Source organism: Mobula birostris, chromosome 2 (genome assembly GCF_030028105.1).
Source record: "Mobula birostris isolate sMobBir1 chromosome 2, sMobBir1.hap1, whole genome shotgun sequence".
Lineage (NCBI taxonomy): Eukaryota > Metazoa > Chordata > Chondrichthyes > Myliobatiformes > Myliobatidae > Mobula > Mobula birostris.
In genome coordinates, this window is record NC_092371.1 from 222,214,523 (window position 1) to 222,233,602 (window position 19,080).

A 19,080-nucleotide genomic window follows, 5' to 3' on the forward strand; every position below is an offset into this window, starting at 1 on the left:
ACATTGAAAATGCAAAGGGGTAAGTGTCCAATGGGAAACATCTCAGACACGAGGAATTCTGCAGATGCTGGAAATTCAAGCAACACACATCAAGGTTGCTGGTGAACGCAGCAACTTTGATGTGAACGGGAAACATCTGATGATTTATGCAGAAATGCAACCGATATGTCTTTAACATTCTTCCCATTTCTCCATTGCCTCCTTGATTGCTGCATTCTTTAATGACTTTTCTTTGCTGTTTACTTGCCTTTCCTGACTCCAAAAATCCAGTTCTTCTGGCTATTTCAATCATCATATCCTCTATGAGAAGCACAGTTTTAAAAAAAACTTTCTCTTACTCAGGTAAACCAGTTCAGAAATAGCATCTCCTTCTCACTGACAACAACACTGGTGCACCTGAAGGATGTATGCTCTCCCACTGCTCTACTCTCATGTCTGTGTGGCTAGGCACAGCTCAAATGCCATCCATAAGTTTGCTGACGCAACAATTATTGTTGGCAGAATTTCAAATGGTTACAAGATGGGAGACAGGAGCGAGATGGCTCAGCTGGTTGAGAGATGTCACATCAGCAACCTCCCACTCAACATCAGTAAGACCAAGAAATTGATTGTGGGCTTCAGGAAGGGGAAGTTGAGGGACCACACACCACTCATTGAGGGATCAGGACTGGAAAGGTGAGCTGATGTTGCTGGGTGTCAACATTTCTGAGAATCTATCCTGGGCCCAAGATACTGATGCAATTATAAAGAAGGCATGACAGCAACTATATTTCATTAGGAGTTTGAGGAGAATTGGTGTGTCTCCAAAGACACTCGCAAGTTTCTACAGATGTACCAGGAAGTGCATTCTAATTGGTTGCAACAACATCTAATATGGAGGGACCACTGCACAGGCTCGGAAAAAACTGCAGAAAGTTGTAAACTCAGCCAGCTCCATCATGGGCACTAGCCTCCCGTGCATCCAGGACACCTTCAAAAGCTGATGCCTCAAAAATGCAGCATCCATCATGAAGGGCCGGCAACACCCAGAACATGCCCTTTTCTCATTGATACCATCAAGGGAGAGGCACACTCAACATTTCAGGAATAGCTTGTTCCCCTCCACCACAGATTTCTGAACACTACCTCAGAATTTTTAAAAACGCAAACACGAGGAAATCTACAGATGCTGGAAATTCAAACAACACACACAAAATGCTGGTGGAACGCAGCAGGCCAGACAGCATCCATAGGAAGAATACGTCCTGGCGAAGGGTCTCAGCCCGAAACGTCGACTGTGCTTCTTCCTATGGATGCTGTCTGGCCTGCTGCGTTCCACCAGCATTTTGTGTGTGTTGCTTGAATTTTTAAATCTTTTTTTCCTCTCTTTTTGCACTGCCTATTTAATTTAATTTTTATACATACACTAATTATAATCTTTAGTTTTTATTATTATGTATTGCAATGTACTACTGCCGCAGAACAATACATTTTACAACATATACCAGTGATACAAAAGCTGTTTCTGGTTCTGAATAGGTGTATGTTGTAATTTCTTGCACTCCCAACGTGGCATTTGAAATTAGTGAGAGGAAAGATATTAGAGGAAACAATCTTACCGATTTGTTAACATTATATGCACTCCATAAAGGCATTAAAATGTCAGAACTATATCCATTTGTGTAAGATTTATGTGTCAAGAGGCAACGTTTGCTGTTCTTCTGTAAAACTCTTGGTCTTCCGTATGGCATGCTTATTGCTTCAGCTGTTTTGACTAAAAAGAGATGCAATATTAACATTATATACAGTTGGAAATAACTTGGAAAATGTGTAGCTCGGGTGGTTGATGGTTGGGTTGAGTTGTTTCCCGATCTTGGCAATTTACTTGTAAACATTTCGTCACCGTGCGAGGAGACATCGTCGGTGCGCTGTTGTTTGTGGCGTGTCCTCCAAGTGCTTGGCCATTATATATTTTCCAATCAGCTGATTGGTCGTCATTTCAGAAAACCAGTTGTAGACCTCGATCCTATTTATTCGCCAATGTGGGCAAAATTCCAGACTGCAACGCACGAAGTTTGCCACGCAGCCAATCAGCGATAAGGTTTCCTCCCCACAGCACAATTGAGTTTCCAAAATGGCATCCAATCAGCTGATTGAAAGTACATAAAGGCCGAGCATTGAGGACATACCACAATCAACAGCGCACTGATGATGTTTAATCGTATAGTGACAAAGCATTTGCAAGTAAATTGCCGAGATCGGAGAGCAGCTCAACCCAACCATTATATACAATATTTAAAGCCAACCTATCCACAGCAATTATTCTATTAATTCCATTGCTTGTTCATTTCTATTGCTTGGGAGTGGGAGAGAAGGAGGAACAGTCAAGATGACCTATTTGGCAAAGCAGCAGCTGCCAGGTCAGTACAGGTACAGATATCACTTTTCACTACAATTGAAATCTTTAACAAAAAGGACTTCTGAAATCTCTAATTTTAAAGAAAGGATATAAAGTGAATCTGTGACGTGCAGGAACACTTTTCAAATTACATGAAAGAAAGGCTGTTTAAATGAAATTACAATTGTGAGTATCACAACTGAACTTAAGCCAATGTTAACAGCTCTGGTATTTATGACTGATATTAAACAGTACATATTTGCACATGTATTTATCTGTTACTGTCAATACTTCTGAAAACACTTTATCATTAATATAGAATTACTATTGCTGCATTAATCGAACATTCCACTCAAAGCTGAATTATGAAAGGGTTTACATCTATTGCAGATACAGGAAGATCCTGGGAATGAGTGGATTCCATTTTTATAGACATCCATATGGACAACATTGACTTAAGTCGGAAAGTACAGACACATCATTCAATGTGGTAACTGTGCCTTCACAGTGAGTGTTGAGTAATGAGTGATAAAACACCTATATTACACTGTTGCTTATTTACTACAGCTCTGCCTTCAATATGTACAATAGTTGAATGCAAGCCCACCTCCAAACTCTGAGACTTTGGATTTAATACCTCCCTTTGTAACTGGATCTTTGATTTCCTGTCCAACTATGAGTAAGAACAGGCAGCAACACCTCTGCCCCAATTATCCCTACATGTCTGCATACTATTCCCCTGCTCTTCTCCCTTTATACTCATGACACCATGGTCTTTTCCTGCTCCAACTCCAGCTATACATATGCAGGTGACTCTACTACAGTGGGCCGAATCTCAAATAATGATAAGGGGGGAGTACAGGAAGGAGACAGAGATGCAGTGGTATGGTGCCACATCAACAACCTTTCCCTGAGTGCCTGCAAATCAACAGAGCTGGTCATTGATTAAGCAAGGGGAGAGTGCAGTCACGCCTGTGTATATCAATGATGCAAAGGCTAAGAAGGTTAAAAGCTTCAAGTTCCTGGGAATGGACATCACCAATAGCCCATCCTGGTGCAGCTACAAGAAACTGCAGAGTTGTGGACACAGCTCAGCACATTGTAGAAGCCAGCCACCCCTCCATGGACTCTGCTTACACTTCTCATTGCCTCGGTATTCAGCCAACATTATCAAAGGTTCCAACCAGCTTGGACATTCTCTTTTCTCCACCACACCGCCCCCCAGTGGGCGGAAGACACAAAAGCCCAACAGGATGAACCATCAGGCTTAAGGACAGTTCTATTCTGCTGTTATAAGACTATTGGACAGGCTCCTAGTATGATAAAATGGACTCTTGGCCTCACAAACCATCTTGTCATGACCTTGCACCTTATTGTCTACCTGCACTGCACATTCTCTGTACTGTAACACTATATTCTGCTCTCTGTAATTGCTTTCCCTTGTACTACCACAATGCACCATTGTAATGCAATGATCTGTCAGGATGGCAAAAGAGATTTTCACTGTATATGTAGCCATATTAAACCAAATTACCAATTTGAATGATAACAAAACCACAGATGACTGATTAGGAATGACAATTACTAAAAGTAAATCCCTCTGCGAGGCTAACATGACTTGCAGAGGGATCTGCATCAGCTGGAAAAGTGGGCTGAAAAATGGCAGATGGAATTTAATGCAGACAAGTGCAAGGTTTTGTGCTTCGGAAGGACCAACCAGGGTAGGTCTTATACAGAGAATGGTCGGGCACCGAGGAGTGTGGTAGAACAAAGGAATCAGGGAATGCAGGTCCATAATTCATTGAAAGTGGTGTTACAGGTAGAAAGGGTTATAAAGAAAGCTTTTGGCTATTGCCCTTCATAAATCAATGTTTTGAGTACAGGAGATGAGAGGTTATGTTGAAGCTGTGTAAGACATTGGTGAGGTCTAATTTGGAGTTCTGTGTGCAGTTTTGGTCACATATCTACAGGAATGATGTAAATAAGGTTGAAAGAGTACAGAGAAAATTTACAAGGACGTTGCCGGGTCTGGAGGACCTGAGTTATAAGGAAAGATTGAATAGTTTAGGACTTTATTCCTTAGAATATAGAAGATTGAGAGGAGATTTGATAGAGGTATACAAATCTATGAGGGCTATAGATAGGGTAAATGAAAGCAGGCTGTTTCCACTGAAGTTGGGTGGAACAACAACCAGAGGTCATGGCTTAAGGGGAAGTTTAAGGGGAACATGAGGGGAACCTTCTTCACTCAGAGGGTTGTGAGAGTGTCGAGCAAGCTGCCAGCACAAGTGGTGCATGTGAACTCAATTTCAATGTCTAAGAGAAGTTTGGATAGGTACACGGATGGTAAAGATATGGACAGCTATGGTCCTGGTGTAGATCGATGGTAGTAGGCAGTTTATCTGGTTTCAGCATGGAGTAGATGGGCCGAAGAGCCTTTGTCTGTGCTGTATTTCTTTATGAATCTATGATGAAATGAGAGGGAAATCTACTTTGACTATTCACAGGAATGAACATATGTATGTTTCTTTTGAACTTAATAATGTTATAGGAACACGTTCAAGTGTAGGATCCAAAATTCAGGCATTTTTAACTCAGAGATGGCTTGTACATTCCATTCATCAGAATGCATCCCTGACTGTTCACTTAGCAATGGTCTCACTCATGTTAAAGCTGAAGATTTCCCAAACTTATATTATATGTTCGAGAACCATTGTGTATATTAACAATGGGTGGGGCTACAACCAGAGGTCTTGTGTTAAGGGTGAAAGGTGAAAAATATAAGGGGAACATGAAAGGAAACTTCTTTGCTCAGAGGGACGTGAGAGTGTGGAATGAGCTGCCAGCACAAGTGGTGCAGCGAGCTCGATTTCAATGTCTAAGAGAAGTCTGGATAGGTACAGGGATGGGAGGGGTATGGAGGGCTCGGGTCCCTTTGCAGGCCAATGGGAGTAAGCAGTTTAAATGATTCAGCAGGGACTAGAAGGGCCGAAGGGCCCATTTTTATGACTATGACTAACTCTTGTTTGGCGGATAAGAATCATGTCTTGTAATGAATTTATCCTTTAATATTTGGGTAGGTTTCCAGGAATTAGCTGCTGAAATTTAATCAGAGTATACTTTTTTCATATTTGCAGAACATTTCTCACAGCAAAACACTCATAAAACCCACACATTATCCTACCTTGTTCAGCCGTTAGGTTGATGTTTCCATTCATTTCCTTAATTGTGATTATCTAAGGAATATGAACACATTCTGTTGAAGTTAACAGTTTGAATGTTGTTCAAAGAAGTTTTAAAACAGTTCATCAAACTTCATTCCTGTACTTACTGAATTATCGCATAAACATCCCAAGTTGTCACTTGAATTTAGTGTGGAGAGGGGGCAGTTAGATAAACCAGATACCTCAGCAGGAAGAGTAGGACTCTTAGGAGGATTCCTCAGCAGGTGATTTAAGCTCCCGTGAGTTCCATTATTAGGCGAAGGTATGATATGCAACATATCTAACAGAAACATCATAAAGCAATCGGGTCAGTCTTCTGTACCTCCCTTTCTTCGGTACTTTTTTAATAACATACATGAAAAAATCGATGATTTACCCCCAATGCCTGATAACCTCTAAGTTGGTGTATGAGAAATTAGTTAATATGACTCATTTAGTACTGTATCTAAGATTAGAAAACTGGTAAAATTAGAAAAAGATTAGAAAATACAGTAATACATGAAATACACTAACTAAATATACAAACCAACAAAAGAAGTTTTATTTGGATTTTTCCTTGAGCTAATAAGTAATCTATATGTTAATTGTCCAAAGACATAGATTTTCCACATGTTAGATCAGTTTACATCCTACTAATACAGGTCCATTTTATCATTCTAGAAGACAATCACTAATCCATCCCTTTCCCAATAATAATGCACCTTATTGTCACGACACACCACCAACAAAAGACTCTTTGCATAAATCCTACTGTAGGAGGAAAATGTGATTGCTTTTGACAAAGCATCTGATACAGCTTCATGAATCATTTGGAAATACTTAATTATTGTTTCAATGTAGAGTGTTCAACTTTAAGCACTTCAATAATTAGACAGATTTTTATAATCAGACAGTCCATAACAAGGACTGTTGTGGATCAAATTTCTGCTAGGAAAATATAAATAATTCCCTGGATTCAGAACCTGGCAGATTGGCTATTTTACATACCACTCTACAGACTGAGGCCAAAACAAATGACGTAAATCTTTAGTAGGTTTGGAAGTTATTAATGAGAAAGGTTTTCTTATTTGCATTCATACTCTCAAACTAGTTCAGAGTACACCATTGATTTTTTTTAATTAGAGAAAATCACAGCTAGTAGTAGTTAATGGCTCAGATTTCTGAAGCAAGGGATCAGATCAGATTTCAGAACAAGTGATATGAATTACGAGAATGATCCCAGAAGTGACAGGTTGAACATATAAGGAATGTTTGATGGTTCTGGGCCTCTACTCGCTGGAGTTATGATTATGAAGACACGTAGTCCTCTTTTATTGTCATTTAGTAATGCATGCATTAAGAAGAACAAATGGAAATCTCATGGAAACCTATGAAATACTGAAAGTCCTAGTGGGGAGACCATAAGACCATAAGACAAAGGAGCAGAAGTTGGCCATTTAGCCCATCGAGTCTGCTCCACCATTTTATCATAGAAACATAGAAAATAGGTGCAGGAGTAGGCCATTCGGCTCTTCGAGCCTGCACCGCCATTTATTATGATCATGGCTGATCATCCAACTCAGAACCCTGCACCAGCCTTCCCTCCATACTCCCTGATCCCCGTAGCCACAAGGGCCGTATCTAACTCCCTCTTAAATATAGCCAATGAACTGGCCTCAACTGTTTCCTGTGGCAGAGAATTCCACAGATTCACCACTCTCTGTGTGAAGAAGTTTTTCCTAATCTCGGTCCTAAAAGGCTTCCCCTTTAACCTCAAACTGTGACCCTCATGAGCTGATCCATTCTCCCATTTAGTCCCACTCCCCCGCCTTCTCACCATAACCTTTGATGCCCTAGCTGCTCAGACACCTATCAATCTCTGCCTTAAATACACCCAATGACTTGACCCCCACTGCTGCCCGTGGCAACAAATTCCATAGATTCACTACCCTCTGACTAAAAGAGTGGCATAGAAAGGATAATTCCTGTAGTGAGGGAGTCTAGGACTAGAGCACACAGTCTCAGGATAAAAGGACATCCCCTTAGAACGAGATGAGGAGGAATTTCTTCAGCCAGAGGGTGGTGAATCTGTGGAACTCGTTGCCACAGATATTTGTGGAGGCCAGGTCATTGGGATTATTTAAAGCAGAGGTTCATAGGTTCTTAATTAGTCAGAACATTAAAGGTTATGGGGAAAGGGTAGGAGAATGGAATTCAGAGGGTAAATAATTCAACCATGATGGAATGCGGAGCAGACTCGATGGGCCCAATGGCCTTCTTCTGCTCCCACATCTTATGGGCTTAATGTTTATTGTTGTGTCTACCTGGAAATATGAACTGAATCAAAGAATAGTCAAAGAAATTCATGTATACTGAAAGACGCACAATAAATTCAAATCAAATTAGGTACCATGCAGACAATTCAAGGGAGAGAATGAAGAATTTGACTGAGAGAAAATAGAAATGGAAGAAAAAAAGTAAGAAAACAAATTAAATCTAAAAATCAAACTCATAGGAAACTTTTAAGGACAGTTTGCTACCTGCAAGGATAAAACTGTTCAATTCTTTACCTGCCAGGCTAGTAAACTTTACCCACAGCTTAGTGAGCTATCTCCCCTTGTAAGTGTGAGATCAATTGCTATCTATAATGCAATCCAGCCACTTCTTAATTTTCACAAGAACCTTGACTACTTGCATCCAGTTTGTGCATCAAATCATTCAGCATTTCAGCAGCTTGCCAGATGTCATCTGTGTGCTACTCATTAGTGTGGTCTGATGCACAAATAGTGTTCAGCTTTGTAGCAATTGAAATTTGAAAGATTCTGGTAGCACTTACAAGCTTCCTGTATCACTACAATGGCTCTCAATATGTGCGCAAACATTGCAGTGTTAAATTAGAATTGCATCAGTTAAGTGACCTTAAGCAATTTTCCATTCGAAACAATTGCCTAGAGCAATTAAATAGGTGAAACAAAAGATCTTGATGGTATCAAGTTAGAAACAGGATTAAATAGTATTGGATTTCATTATTATTACAGAGGTATCTATCCCCTGTCTTCATTATTTCTAGACCTAATTCATCCACTATCACCTGATTATAAGAGAAAGTAAGCACAACTCAGGAACTAGAATGATTTAAAAAATAAACCATTTGCTTCAAGTCATAAGGTTTCTGGTACAAGCACTATCATGCTGAAAAGTTTGGATTTGTTAATGCACTTCATAAGGAATAGTTTACTTGCAAATTAAAACAGCAAGAGCAATAAATAAACAAACCTTGTACTTTTACTAGTAGTCCGCCAGAGAAATGAAGGCTTTATCTTGCTCACTCTTTAGCTTGTGTCCAACTTTCAAGACTTCCAGGACTTTGATTTTTTTTCTAATTGTGTTTTTTCTTGTTTTTTTTAATAATTTAATTTAAGGTATTCTTGTGACTGCTGCTTATATAGAAATTAGAACATTCTGGGCCCTCAGCCCACAATGTTGTGCTGATCTCTATAAATCTACCCTACTATCAATCTACCATTTCCCTTCTACACAGCCAACAACACTCAGTTTTTCCTACATCCATGTGCCTAACCTAAGAATCTCTTAAATGCCCTTACCACCACCCCAAGCAGATTGTTCCGGACTCCTACCACTCTCTGTGTGTGACAAAAATACCTACCTCTGACTTTCTCCTTTAAACCTTCCTCCAATCGCATTAAGTAGATGTCCTCTGATATTGTTCTGGTAAGAATATTCTGGCTGGTTGAATATCCTTTCTATGTCTCTCATAATCTTTTACACCTCCATCAAGTTGCCTCTCATCTCTCCTACACTCCAAAGAGTAAAGCACAAGCTCAATCAACCTTTGCTCTTAAATGATGTTCTCTAATCCAGGCAGCACCCTGATGAATCTCCTCTGCACCCTCTTTAAAACTTTCACCACCCTTCCTATTATGAAGCAGCCAGAACTGAACACAATACTCCGAGTGTGGTCTAACCAGAGTTTAATAGAACTGTAACGTTGTCTCACGGCTCTTGAACTCAACTCTCTAACTAATAAAGACCAACACACTATAGGCCTTCTTAACCACCCTATCACCTTGCTCAGTAGTTTTGAGGGATCTAAGGTTTGGACCCCAAGCTCCCTCTGTCCCTTCACACTGCTAGGAATCCTGCTATTAACCTTGTACTCCGCCTTCAAGTTCAATCACTACACACTTTACTGAATTAAACTCTATCTGTCATTTCTCTGCCCAGCTCTATATCCTGTCTCCTGTACATCCCTTTGTATGTGTCCTCTTATAGCTGCATTGTGGAGGGGAGTGTTAGGTAGAAAAGACTTCCTTTTTTATAGTGCCTTTCAAGAGCTTGGGAGGTCTCAGAACGATTCTCTTGAATTGTAGTCGTTGTTCTAGTATCAAATAACCTACCACACATCAGGTTGTAGAGTTCAATATTGTCAAATGGACCAGCCTCCGTCTTGAATTTGAAGCCAGGCCCGTAGCCTATGAAAATAGCCTGGATTTTTCCATTGAGACAAAAGATGGTTAATACAAATGAGAAACATAGTTTATTAAATAAACAATTTAAATTGAATTGTGTTTATGTCTTGCAAGACAAAGATTCTGCAGAAACAGGGCTTAACTCAGTGATAACATTTATAATTCACTGGAATTCAGAAGAATGGGGAGGGGATTTCATCGAAACTAGTCAGATGTCGGAAGTCCTTGAAGGAGCAGATGTGGTAAGATGTTTCCTATAGAGGGGGCACTTAAGACCGGAGGACACAGCCTCAGAATAGAGGGACACCCATTTAGAATAGAGATGAGAAAGAATTTCTTCAGCCAGAGAGTGGTGAATCTGTGGAATTCATTGTCACAGGCAGCTGTGGAGGCCAAGTCATTGGGTATATTTGAGGCAGAGGTTAATAGATTCTTGGTTAGTCAGGGGATGAAGGGATACAGGGAGAAGACAGGAGATTGGGATTGAGAGGGATATGGATCAGCCTTGATGATGATGAAGGTGGAGCATATTCGATGGGCCAAGTGCCTAATTCTGTGCCTGTATCTTATGGGCTTAAGGTTTTGTGTGAAGTTTCATGAGTGTTACTATTTTCAACTTCCCAAATTGATATTTATTTCAAAGATCATCTTACATTTTTCAAGAAAATGCTGCAATTTTTCTATTTGTTACATAAGTAATTTTTATTTTGCAAATTTTCCACCTGTATAACATCTTAAGTCAAAGCTATTTGTGGGAAATTTCACCAATTGAAAACTGAAGATTGAAAATTTGGGGGCATGCTACTTAATATTACATTCTCATTACAATCATATGCTTGCAATTATTACAGTCATAACACACACCATTGAAGTTCCCCACTGAAAACGGACTCATAAAGTTACCCATCCATTGTCTTTGCATCTACCCCTCTAATGGCATTCCATGATCCAGCCCAAACCATGTGCTGACGAATAACCTCAGCAAATTTATATTTAAGGCAGTGGTTGATAGACTCTTGATTGGTTGGGGCATGAAGGGATACAGGGAGAAGGCAAGAGATTGGGGTTGAGAGGAAAATTGGATCAGGCATAATGAAATGGCGAAGCAAACTCGATTGGCCATATGACCTAATTCTGCACCTATATCTTATGGTCTTATAGAAACACCTTCTTCTGTCCCACATTATCCATCTCTGTGATATGTCATAGTGATTTCATAACTAAGGGAAAATGATTATGCTCTCAGGATTTCCATGATGAATAATAATCTGTGCAATGTTCTAACATGGGGTTATGGTAGGTGATATTTAGTACCACCAATGCAGAAAGATGAAAACTGACTAAATGTGTCAAGTGGTGTAAATTGATATTAAATAGTTATGAGTACTACATTCATAGAAAGTTCATAAATGGAATAATCTAAGTTTCCGTCCAAATGTCAAATGTCAACACAGTGTAACACTGATAGATACATTTAATACTTACACGCATACTTTTATATTCATTATCATAGCCATGATTTCCACCACCACAGAAATTATATGACTCGTCTCTGAAAATGAATTTTTAAAAAAAATATAGACATAAATCACAAAGAATGGGGTTGATATAGCCAAAAAGTACAGATACCCTCTGGTGCAACACACGCTAGAGAATACAAGATAAACCTGAGGATGCCAGATTTGGCATGGAGCAAGAATGTCCATAGAACATAGTACAGCATACTACAGGCCCTTTGGCCTACAAAGTTGTGCCGACCCTCAAACTCTGCCTCCTAGATAACTCCCACCTTAATTTCCTCCATATACCTGTCTAGTAGTCTCTTAAACTTCACTAGTGTATCTGCCTCCACCACTGACTCAGGCAGTGCATTCCACGCACCAACCACTCTCTGAGTAAAATACCTTCCTCTAATATCCCCATTGAACTTCCCACCCCTTACCTTAAAGCCATGTCCTCTTGTATTGAGCAGTGGTGCCCTGGGGAAGAAGTGCTGGCTATCCACTCTATCTATTCCTCTTATTATCTTGTACACCTCTATCATGTCTCCTCTCATCCTCCTTCTCTCCAAAGAGTAAAGCCCTAGCTCCCTTAATCTCTGATCATAATGCATACTTTCTAAACCAGGCAGCATCCTGGTAAATCTCCTCTGTACCCTTTCCAATGCTTCCACATCCTTTCTATAGTGAGGCGACCAGAACTGGACACAGTACAGTACTCCAAGTGTGGCCTAACCAGAGTTTTATAGAGCTGCATCATTACATCGCGACTCTTAAACTCTATCCCTCGACTTATGAAATCTAACACGCCATAAGCTTTCTTAACTACCCTATCTAACTGTGAGGCAACTTTCAGGGATCTGTGGACATATACCCCCAGATCTCTCTGCTCCTCCACACTACCAAGTATCCTGCCATTTACTTTGTACTCTGCCTTGGAGTTTGTCCTTCCAAAGTGTACCACCTCACACTTCTCTGGGTTGAACTCCACCTGCCACTTCTCAGCCCACTTATGCATCCTATCAATGTCTCTCTGCAATCTGCGACAATCCTCTACCCTATCTACAACACCACCAACCTTTGTGTCGTCTGCAAACTTGCCAATCCACCCTTCTACCCCCACGTCCAGGTCGTTAATAAAAATCACAAAAAGTAGAGGTCCCAGAACAGATCCTTGTGGGACACCACTAGTCACAATCCTCCAATCTGAATGTACTCCCTCCACCACCACCCTCTGCCTTCTGCAGGCAAGCCAATTCTGAATCCACCTGGCCAAACTTCCCTGGATCCCATGCCTTCTGACTTTCTGAATAAACCTACCGTGTGGAACCTTGTCAAATACCTTACTAAAATCCATATAGATCACATCCACTGCACTACCCTCATCTATATGCCTGGTCACCTTCTCAAAGAGCTCTATCAGGCTTGTTAGACATGATCTGCCCTTCACAAAACCAGGCTGACTGTCCCTGATCAGACCATGATTCTCTAAATGCCCATAGATCCTATCTCTAATAATCTTTTCCAACAGCTTTCCCACGACAGACATAAGGCTCACTGGTCTATAATTACCTGGATTATCCCTACTACGTGTTTTGAACAAGGAGACAACTTTTGCTTCCCTCCAATCCTCCAATACCTTTCCCGTGGACAACGAGGACATAAACATCCTAGCCAGAGGCTCAGCAATCTCTTCCCTTGCCTCGTGGAGCAGCCTGAGGAATATTATGTCAGGGCCCGGATCTGTCCTAATGTATGTTAACAACTCCAACACCTCCTCTCCCTTAATATCAACATGCTCTAGAACATCAACCTCACTCATATTGTCCTCACCATCATCAAGTTCCCTCTCATTGGTGAATACCGAAGAGAAGTATTCATTGACAACCTTGCTCACTTCCACAGCCTCCAGGCACATCTTCCCACCTTTATCTCTAATCGGTCCTACCTTCACTCCTGTCACCCTTTTGTTCTTCACATAATTGAACAATGCCTTGGGGTTTTCCTTTACCCTACTCGCCAAGGCCTTCTCATGCCCCCTTCTTGCTCTTCTCAGCCCCTTCTTAAGCTCCTTTCTTGCTTCCCTATATTCCTCAATAGACCCATCTGATCCTTGCTTCCTAAACCTCATGTATGCTGCCTTCATCCACCTGACTAGATTTTCCACCTCACTTGTCACCCATGGTTCCTTCACCCTACCATTCTTTATCTTCCTCACCGGGACAAATTTATCCCTTACATCCCGCAAGAGATCGCTAAACATCGACCACATGTCCATAGTACATTTCCCTGCAAAAACATCATCCCAATTCACACCCGCAAGTTCTAGCCTTATAGCCTCATAATTTGCCCTTCCCCAATTAAAAATTTTCCTGTCCTCTCTGATTCTATCCTTTTCCATGATAATGCTAAAGGCCAGGGAGCAGTGGTCACTGTCCCCCAGATGCTCACCCACTGAAAGTTCTGTGACCTGACCCAGTTCATTACCTAGTACTAGATCTAGTATGGCATTCCCCCTAGTCGGCCTGTCCACATACAAGAATCCGTCCTGGACACACTTAACAAACTCTGCCCCATCTAAACCCTTGGAACTAATCAGGTGCCAATCAATATTAGGGAAGTTAAAGTCACCCATGATAACAACCCTGTTATTTTTGTACCTTTCCAAAATCTGCCTCCCAGTCTGCTCCTCTGTATCTCTGCTGCTACCAGGGGGCCTATAGAATACCCCCAGTAGAGTAACTGCTCCCTTCCTGTTCCTGACTTCCACCCATACTGACTCAAAAGAGGATCCTGTTACATTACCCACCCTTTCTGTAGCTGTAGTAGTATCCCTGACCAGTAATGCCACCCCTCCTCCCCTTTTTCCGCCCTCTCTATCCCTTTTAAAGCACTGAAATCCAGGAATATTGAGAATCCATTTCTGCCCTGGTGCCAGCCAAGTCTCTGTAATGGCCACTACATTATAATTCCATGTATGTATCCAAGCTCTCAGTTCATCACCTTTGTTCCTGATGCTTCTTGCATTGAGGTACACAGACTTCAGCCTTTCTACCTTACTGTCTTTACACCGTTTATTCTGCTTCTCTTTCCTCAAAGCCTCTCTATATGTTAGATCTGGCTTTACTCCATGCACTTCTTTCACTGCTCTATCGCTCCAGGTCCCATCCCCCTTGCAAATTAGTTTAAACTCTTCCGAACCATGCTAGCAAACCTACCTGCAAGGATATTGCTCCCCCTCGAGTTCAGGTGCAACCCATCCAATCTGTACAGGTCCCACCTTCCCCAGAAGAGATCCCAATGATCCAAAAATCTAAAACCCTGCTCCCTGCACCAACTCCTCAGCCACGCATTCAACTGCCATCTCCTCCAATTCTTACCATCTCTGTCACGTAGCACTGGCAACAATCCTGAGACGCCATCCTTGAGGTCCTGTTCTTCAGCCTTCTGCCTAGTTCCCGAAACTCACACTTCAGGACCTCATCCCTCTTCCTGCCTATGTCGTTGGTACCAACATGTATCTCGACTTCTGGTTGCTTTCCCTCTCGTACCAGGATGTCGTGCACCCGGTCAGAGACATCCCGGACCCTGGCACCCGGGAGGCAACAAACTATGCGGGTGTCCTTCTCACGTCCACAAAATCTCCTGTCTGCTCCCCTGACTATAGAGTCTCCAATGATGACAGCTCTCCTCTTCTCCGTCCCACCCTTCTGCACCACAGGGTCAGACTCAGTGCCGGAGGCCCTGCCACCGTGGCTCACACCTGGTCGGTCGTCCCCGCCAACAGTATCCAGGACGGTAAGCTTATTATTCAGGGGAATGGCTACAGGGGTGCTCTGCACTACCTGTCTGCTCACCTTCACTTTCCCCCCTCTGACTGTCACCCAACAACCTACTTCCGACAGCCTAGGTGTGACTACCTCCCTGTAGCTCTCATCTATGACTGCCTCATTATGAGTCGAAGGTCATCCAGCTGCTGCTCCAGATTCCTTACACGGTCTTCCAGATCGCCCAGCCATATGCACTTCTGGCAGATCTGACTCTGCGGTAGAGGGGCGTTCCCCCAAGACTGCCACATCTCACATGAGAGGCACATCACTGTCTCAGAGGGCATTGTAATGACTAACTGCGAGCTAGCTTGTCCCCCGCCTCTTCTCGTCGAAGCTTCTTGAGTCAAAGCCTCAAAGCTCCACTCCTTCACTGGCCCACTCACGCTCTGGCCACTTTCCAGTGAGTGTCAGAATGTGTTGTCCAATGTGCTGTCAGAAACTCTGTAGACATTCTGATAGATACCTTATTTCACACGAGATGGGTTATCTGAGGTCCCCTCCCCTCCAAGTCACTGACCACAAGGCTGCAACTACTTCAGTTGGAAGTTGGCTTATCTGCTACGTGTTTAGCCCCCTGCTCTACTCACTTTATCCTTATGACTGGGAGGCTAAGCACAGCTCCAATGCCATATTTAAGTTTGCTGATGACACCACTATCATTGGCCAAATCAATGGTGGTGACAAATCAGCACATGGGGGGAGGGAGATAGAAAACTTGGCTGAGTGGTGCCATACCAACAACCTTTCACACAATGACCAAGGAGTTGGTTACTGACTTCAGGAGAAGGAAACCGGTCCTCACTGGGGGATCAGAGGTGGGGAGGGTCAGCAACTTTAAATTCCTTGGTGTTATCATTTCAGAGGATCTGTCCCAGCACGCAACTACCATTACCAAGAAAGCACGGCAGCGCCTCTACCTTCTTAGAAGTTTGCGAAAATTTGGCCTGTCAAAGTTCTATAGATGCACTGTGGAGAGTATATAGACTGGTTGCACCACAGCTGGTATGGAAGCACCAATACCCTTGAATGGAAATGCCTGCAAAAAGCAGTGGATACAGTCAAGTCCATCATGGGTAAAGCCTTCCCCAACTTGACCACATCCATACGGAGCGCTGTTGCAGGAAAGCAGCATCCATCATCAAGGACCTCCACCATCCAGGCCATGCTCTCTTCTCACTGCTGCCATTGGGAAGAAGGTATAGGATCTTCAGTCCTCACACCATCAGGTTCAGGAACAGTTATTACCCTTCAACCATCAGGCCCTTGAACCAGAGGGGATAACTTCACTCACGCTGTCACTGAACGGTTCCCATAACCCTTATGAACTCACTTTCAAGGACTCTTCATCCTAGGTTCTCTAGATTTATTGCTTATTTATTTATTATTACTATTATTTTCTTTCTTTATGTATTTGCAATTTGTTTTGCACGCTGGTTCTTTGTCTGCCCTGTTGGGTGCAGTCCTTCATTGATCTTGTTGTGTTTCTTGTATTTACTGTGAATGCCCACAAGAAAATGAATCTCAGTGTAGGGTTAGTATATGGTGGCATAGATGTACTTTGATAATAAATTTATTTTGATATCCAGATCATTGTCAACTCACACTGAAGTTACTAAGGAATCCAACAGAAATACTAATAGGGACCTTAATCATTCCGAAGCTACCCAAAAAATCCATGTTTTATGCTGAAAAAATTAACAAAAACTAATGTTTAGCTTTGTAAAAAATCTTGGTAAATACTGATTGATCTGAAACTTAACTGCTTTTTCCTCCACAGATACTGTCTGACCTGCTCAGTATTTCCAGCATTTTCTGTTTATATATCAAACCTTCAGCTTTTGAAGTTTTATTTTAACTTTTTTCATCTTATTTAAATATCATTACCCAATGAAAGAATGATGTGCATTGAAAAAGCAACCTTCCCATCTTTTAAACACCTTAAGGTGATTAATTGCTGTTGAAGTGCAATCACTGATAAAATGGAGGAAACAAGGCTGACATTTGGTACCCAATTATCTCCCACAAACAGAGGTTGGTAACTTGTCTTTTCTATAATATTGTGTAAGGGACAAATATTGGCTGGGGTGCTGGAGTTAAAGCATTTGTTCTTCATTATACAGCAGGCAGCGGAGTTTGCATGCTGCGGAGTGAGCCGGGAGCAGAGTTAAGGCTTAAGGGCTTCGGCTCAACGGGCTTAGGCAGAAACGGGCGAGGTGAGGAAGGTTTGGTATGCATTTTTTGTTGATATTTGAGGAAAGGGGCAGTATGAGTGTGAGGGCAGTTTGTTGTTCTCGGTGCCGGATGTGGGAGATCCTGGAGTCTCCAAGCCTCCTGGACGCCCACATTTGCGCCAGGTGCGCCGAGATGCAGCTCCTGGGAACATTAGGGAACTGGAGCTGCAGCTCGATGACCTTCGTCTGGTCAGGGAGAGTGAGGAGTTGATAGAGAGGAGTTACAGGCAGGTGGTCACACTGGGGCCACGGGAAGCAGACAAGTGGGTCATGGCTAGAAGGGGGAAGGGGAAGAGTCAGGTAATAGAGAGTACCCCGGTGGCTGTGCCCCTTGACAATAGGTACTCCTGGAAAAAATTTTAGATTTAAATCTTTCTCAGAAAAGTGTTATAGCAATTATATATAATATAATTATAAATTTATGTCCTGATGTTTCAAATAAAATTAAAGCTGATTGGGAAAGAGAACTTAAGATTATTATACCGACTGAAAAATGGGAAAAAATTCTTCAATTGGTTAATTTATCCTCTATATGTGCTAAACATGTGTTGATACAGTTTAAAGTAGTGCACAGGGCTCATATGTCCAAAGATAAACTATCTCATTATTGTTCTTATATTAATCCAATATGTGATAGATGTCATTTCGAGATAGCTTCTTTAACTCGCATGTTTTGGTCATGTCCTTTGTTGGAACAATATTGGAAAGATATTTTTGACATTATTTCAACGGTTTTGAATATAGACTTACATCCTCATCCAATTACTGCTATCTTTGGATTACCAATGATAGATTCAAATTATTTAACCTCTTCAGCACGCAGGATGATTGTATTTCTTACTTTAATGGCTAGAAGATCTATTTTGCTGAATTGGAAAGAGATTAACCCTCCTACTGTATTTCATTGGTTTTCACAAACTATGGTGTGTTTGAATTTGGAAAAAATTAGAAGTGCGGTTTATGACCCTTCCATTAAATTTGAAAAAACTTGGAGGCCATTCATTTAGCATTTTCATTTGATGTAATTTGACCATTTCCAAACTTGTTTTATTTCTCTGTACTGTTGTTGGAGGGGAATGGAGTCGTCGACACTAAGGTTTTCTTCTTTCCCATTTTTAAGTTGTTATTACTGCCCAAGTCTTTTAGTTTAGTTGACTAATTCTGTTTAGTTTAGTTTTTTTTTGGGATGGGGTTTTTTTCTATTGTTTTTTCTTTTTCATGATTTTTCTTCAGTTTTTTTTGCCCTGTATTATTCATTGTTATTACCATTTGGTAAACTATTGGGAGCTTTGTCAATTTATACCATTTGGTCTTACAATTACTCATTTTAAGTGCAACAATGTATCTCCTACTATTTGAATTATTGCTATGTTATGTTTTCATTCTATGAAATTAATAAAAAGATTGAAAAAGAAAAGACAATAGGTACTCCTGTTTGAGTACTGTTGGG

General features: G+C 41.5%; 1 protein-coding gene across 1 annotated transcript in view; it reads right to left on the reverse strand.

The window, feature by feature from the left end:
* Positions 1-19,080, reverse strand: part of LOC140194094 (ectonucleotide pyrophosphatase/phosphodiesterase family member 3-like) — a 96,404-nt gene that overhangs the window by 17,867 nt on the left and 59,457 nt on the right. The window contains exons 14-18 of the mRNA XM_072251518.1: positions 11,556-11,622; positions 9,999-10,086; positions 5,709-5,881; positions 5,562-5,613; positions 1,599-1,753 (exon numbers count right to left, since the gene is read on the reverse strand). Of these exons, the coding sequence (XP_072107619.1) occupies positions 1,599-1,753; positions 5,562-5,613; positions 5,709-5,881; positions 9,999-10,086; positions 11,556-11,622 (535 nt within the window). The remainder of the gene's footprint in view (positions 1-1,598; positions 1,754-5,561; positions 5,614-5,708; positions 5,882-9,998; positions 10,087-11,555; positions 11,623-19,080) is intronic.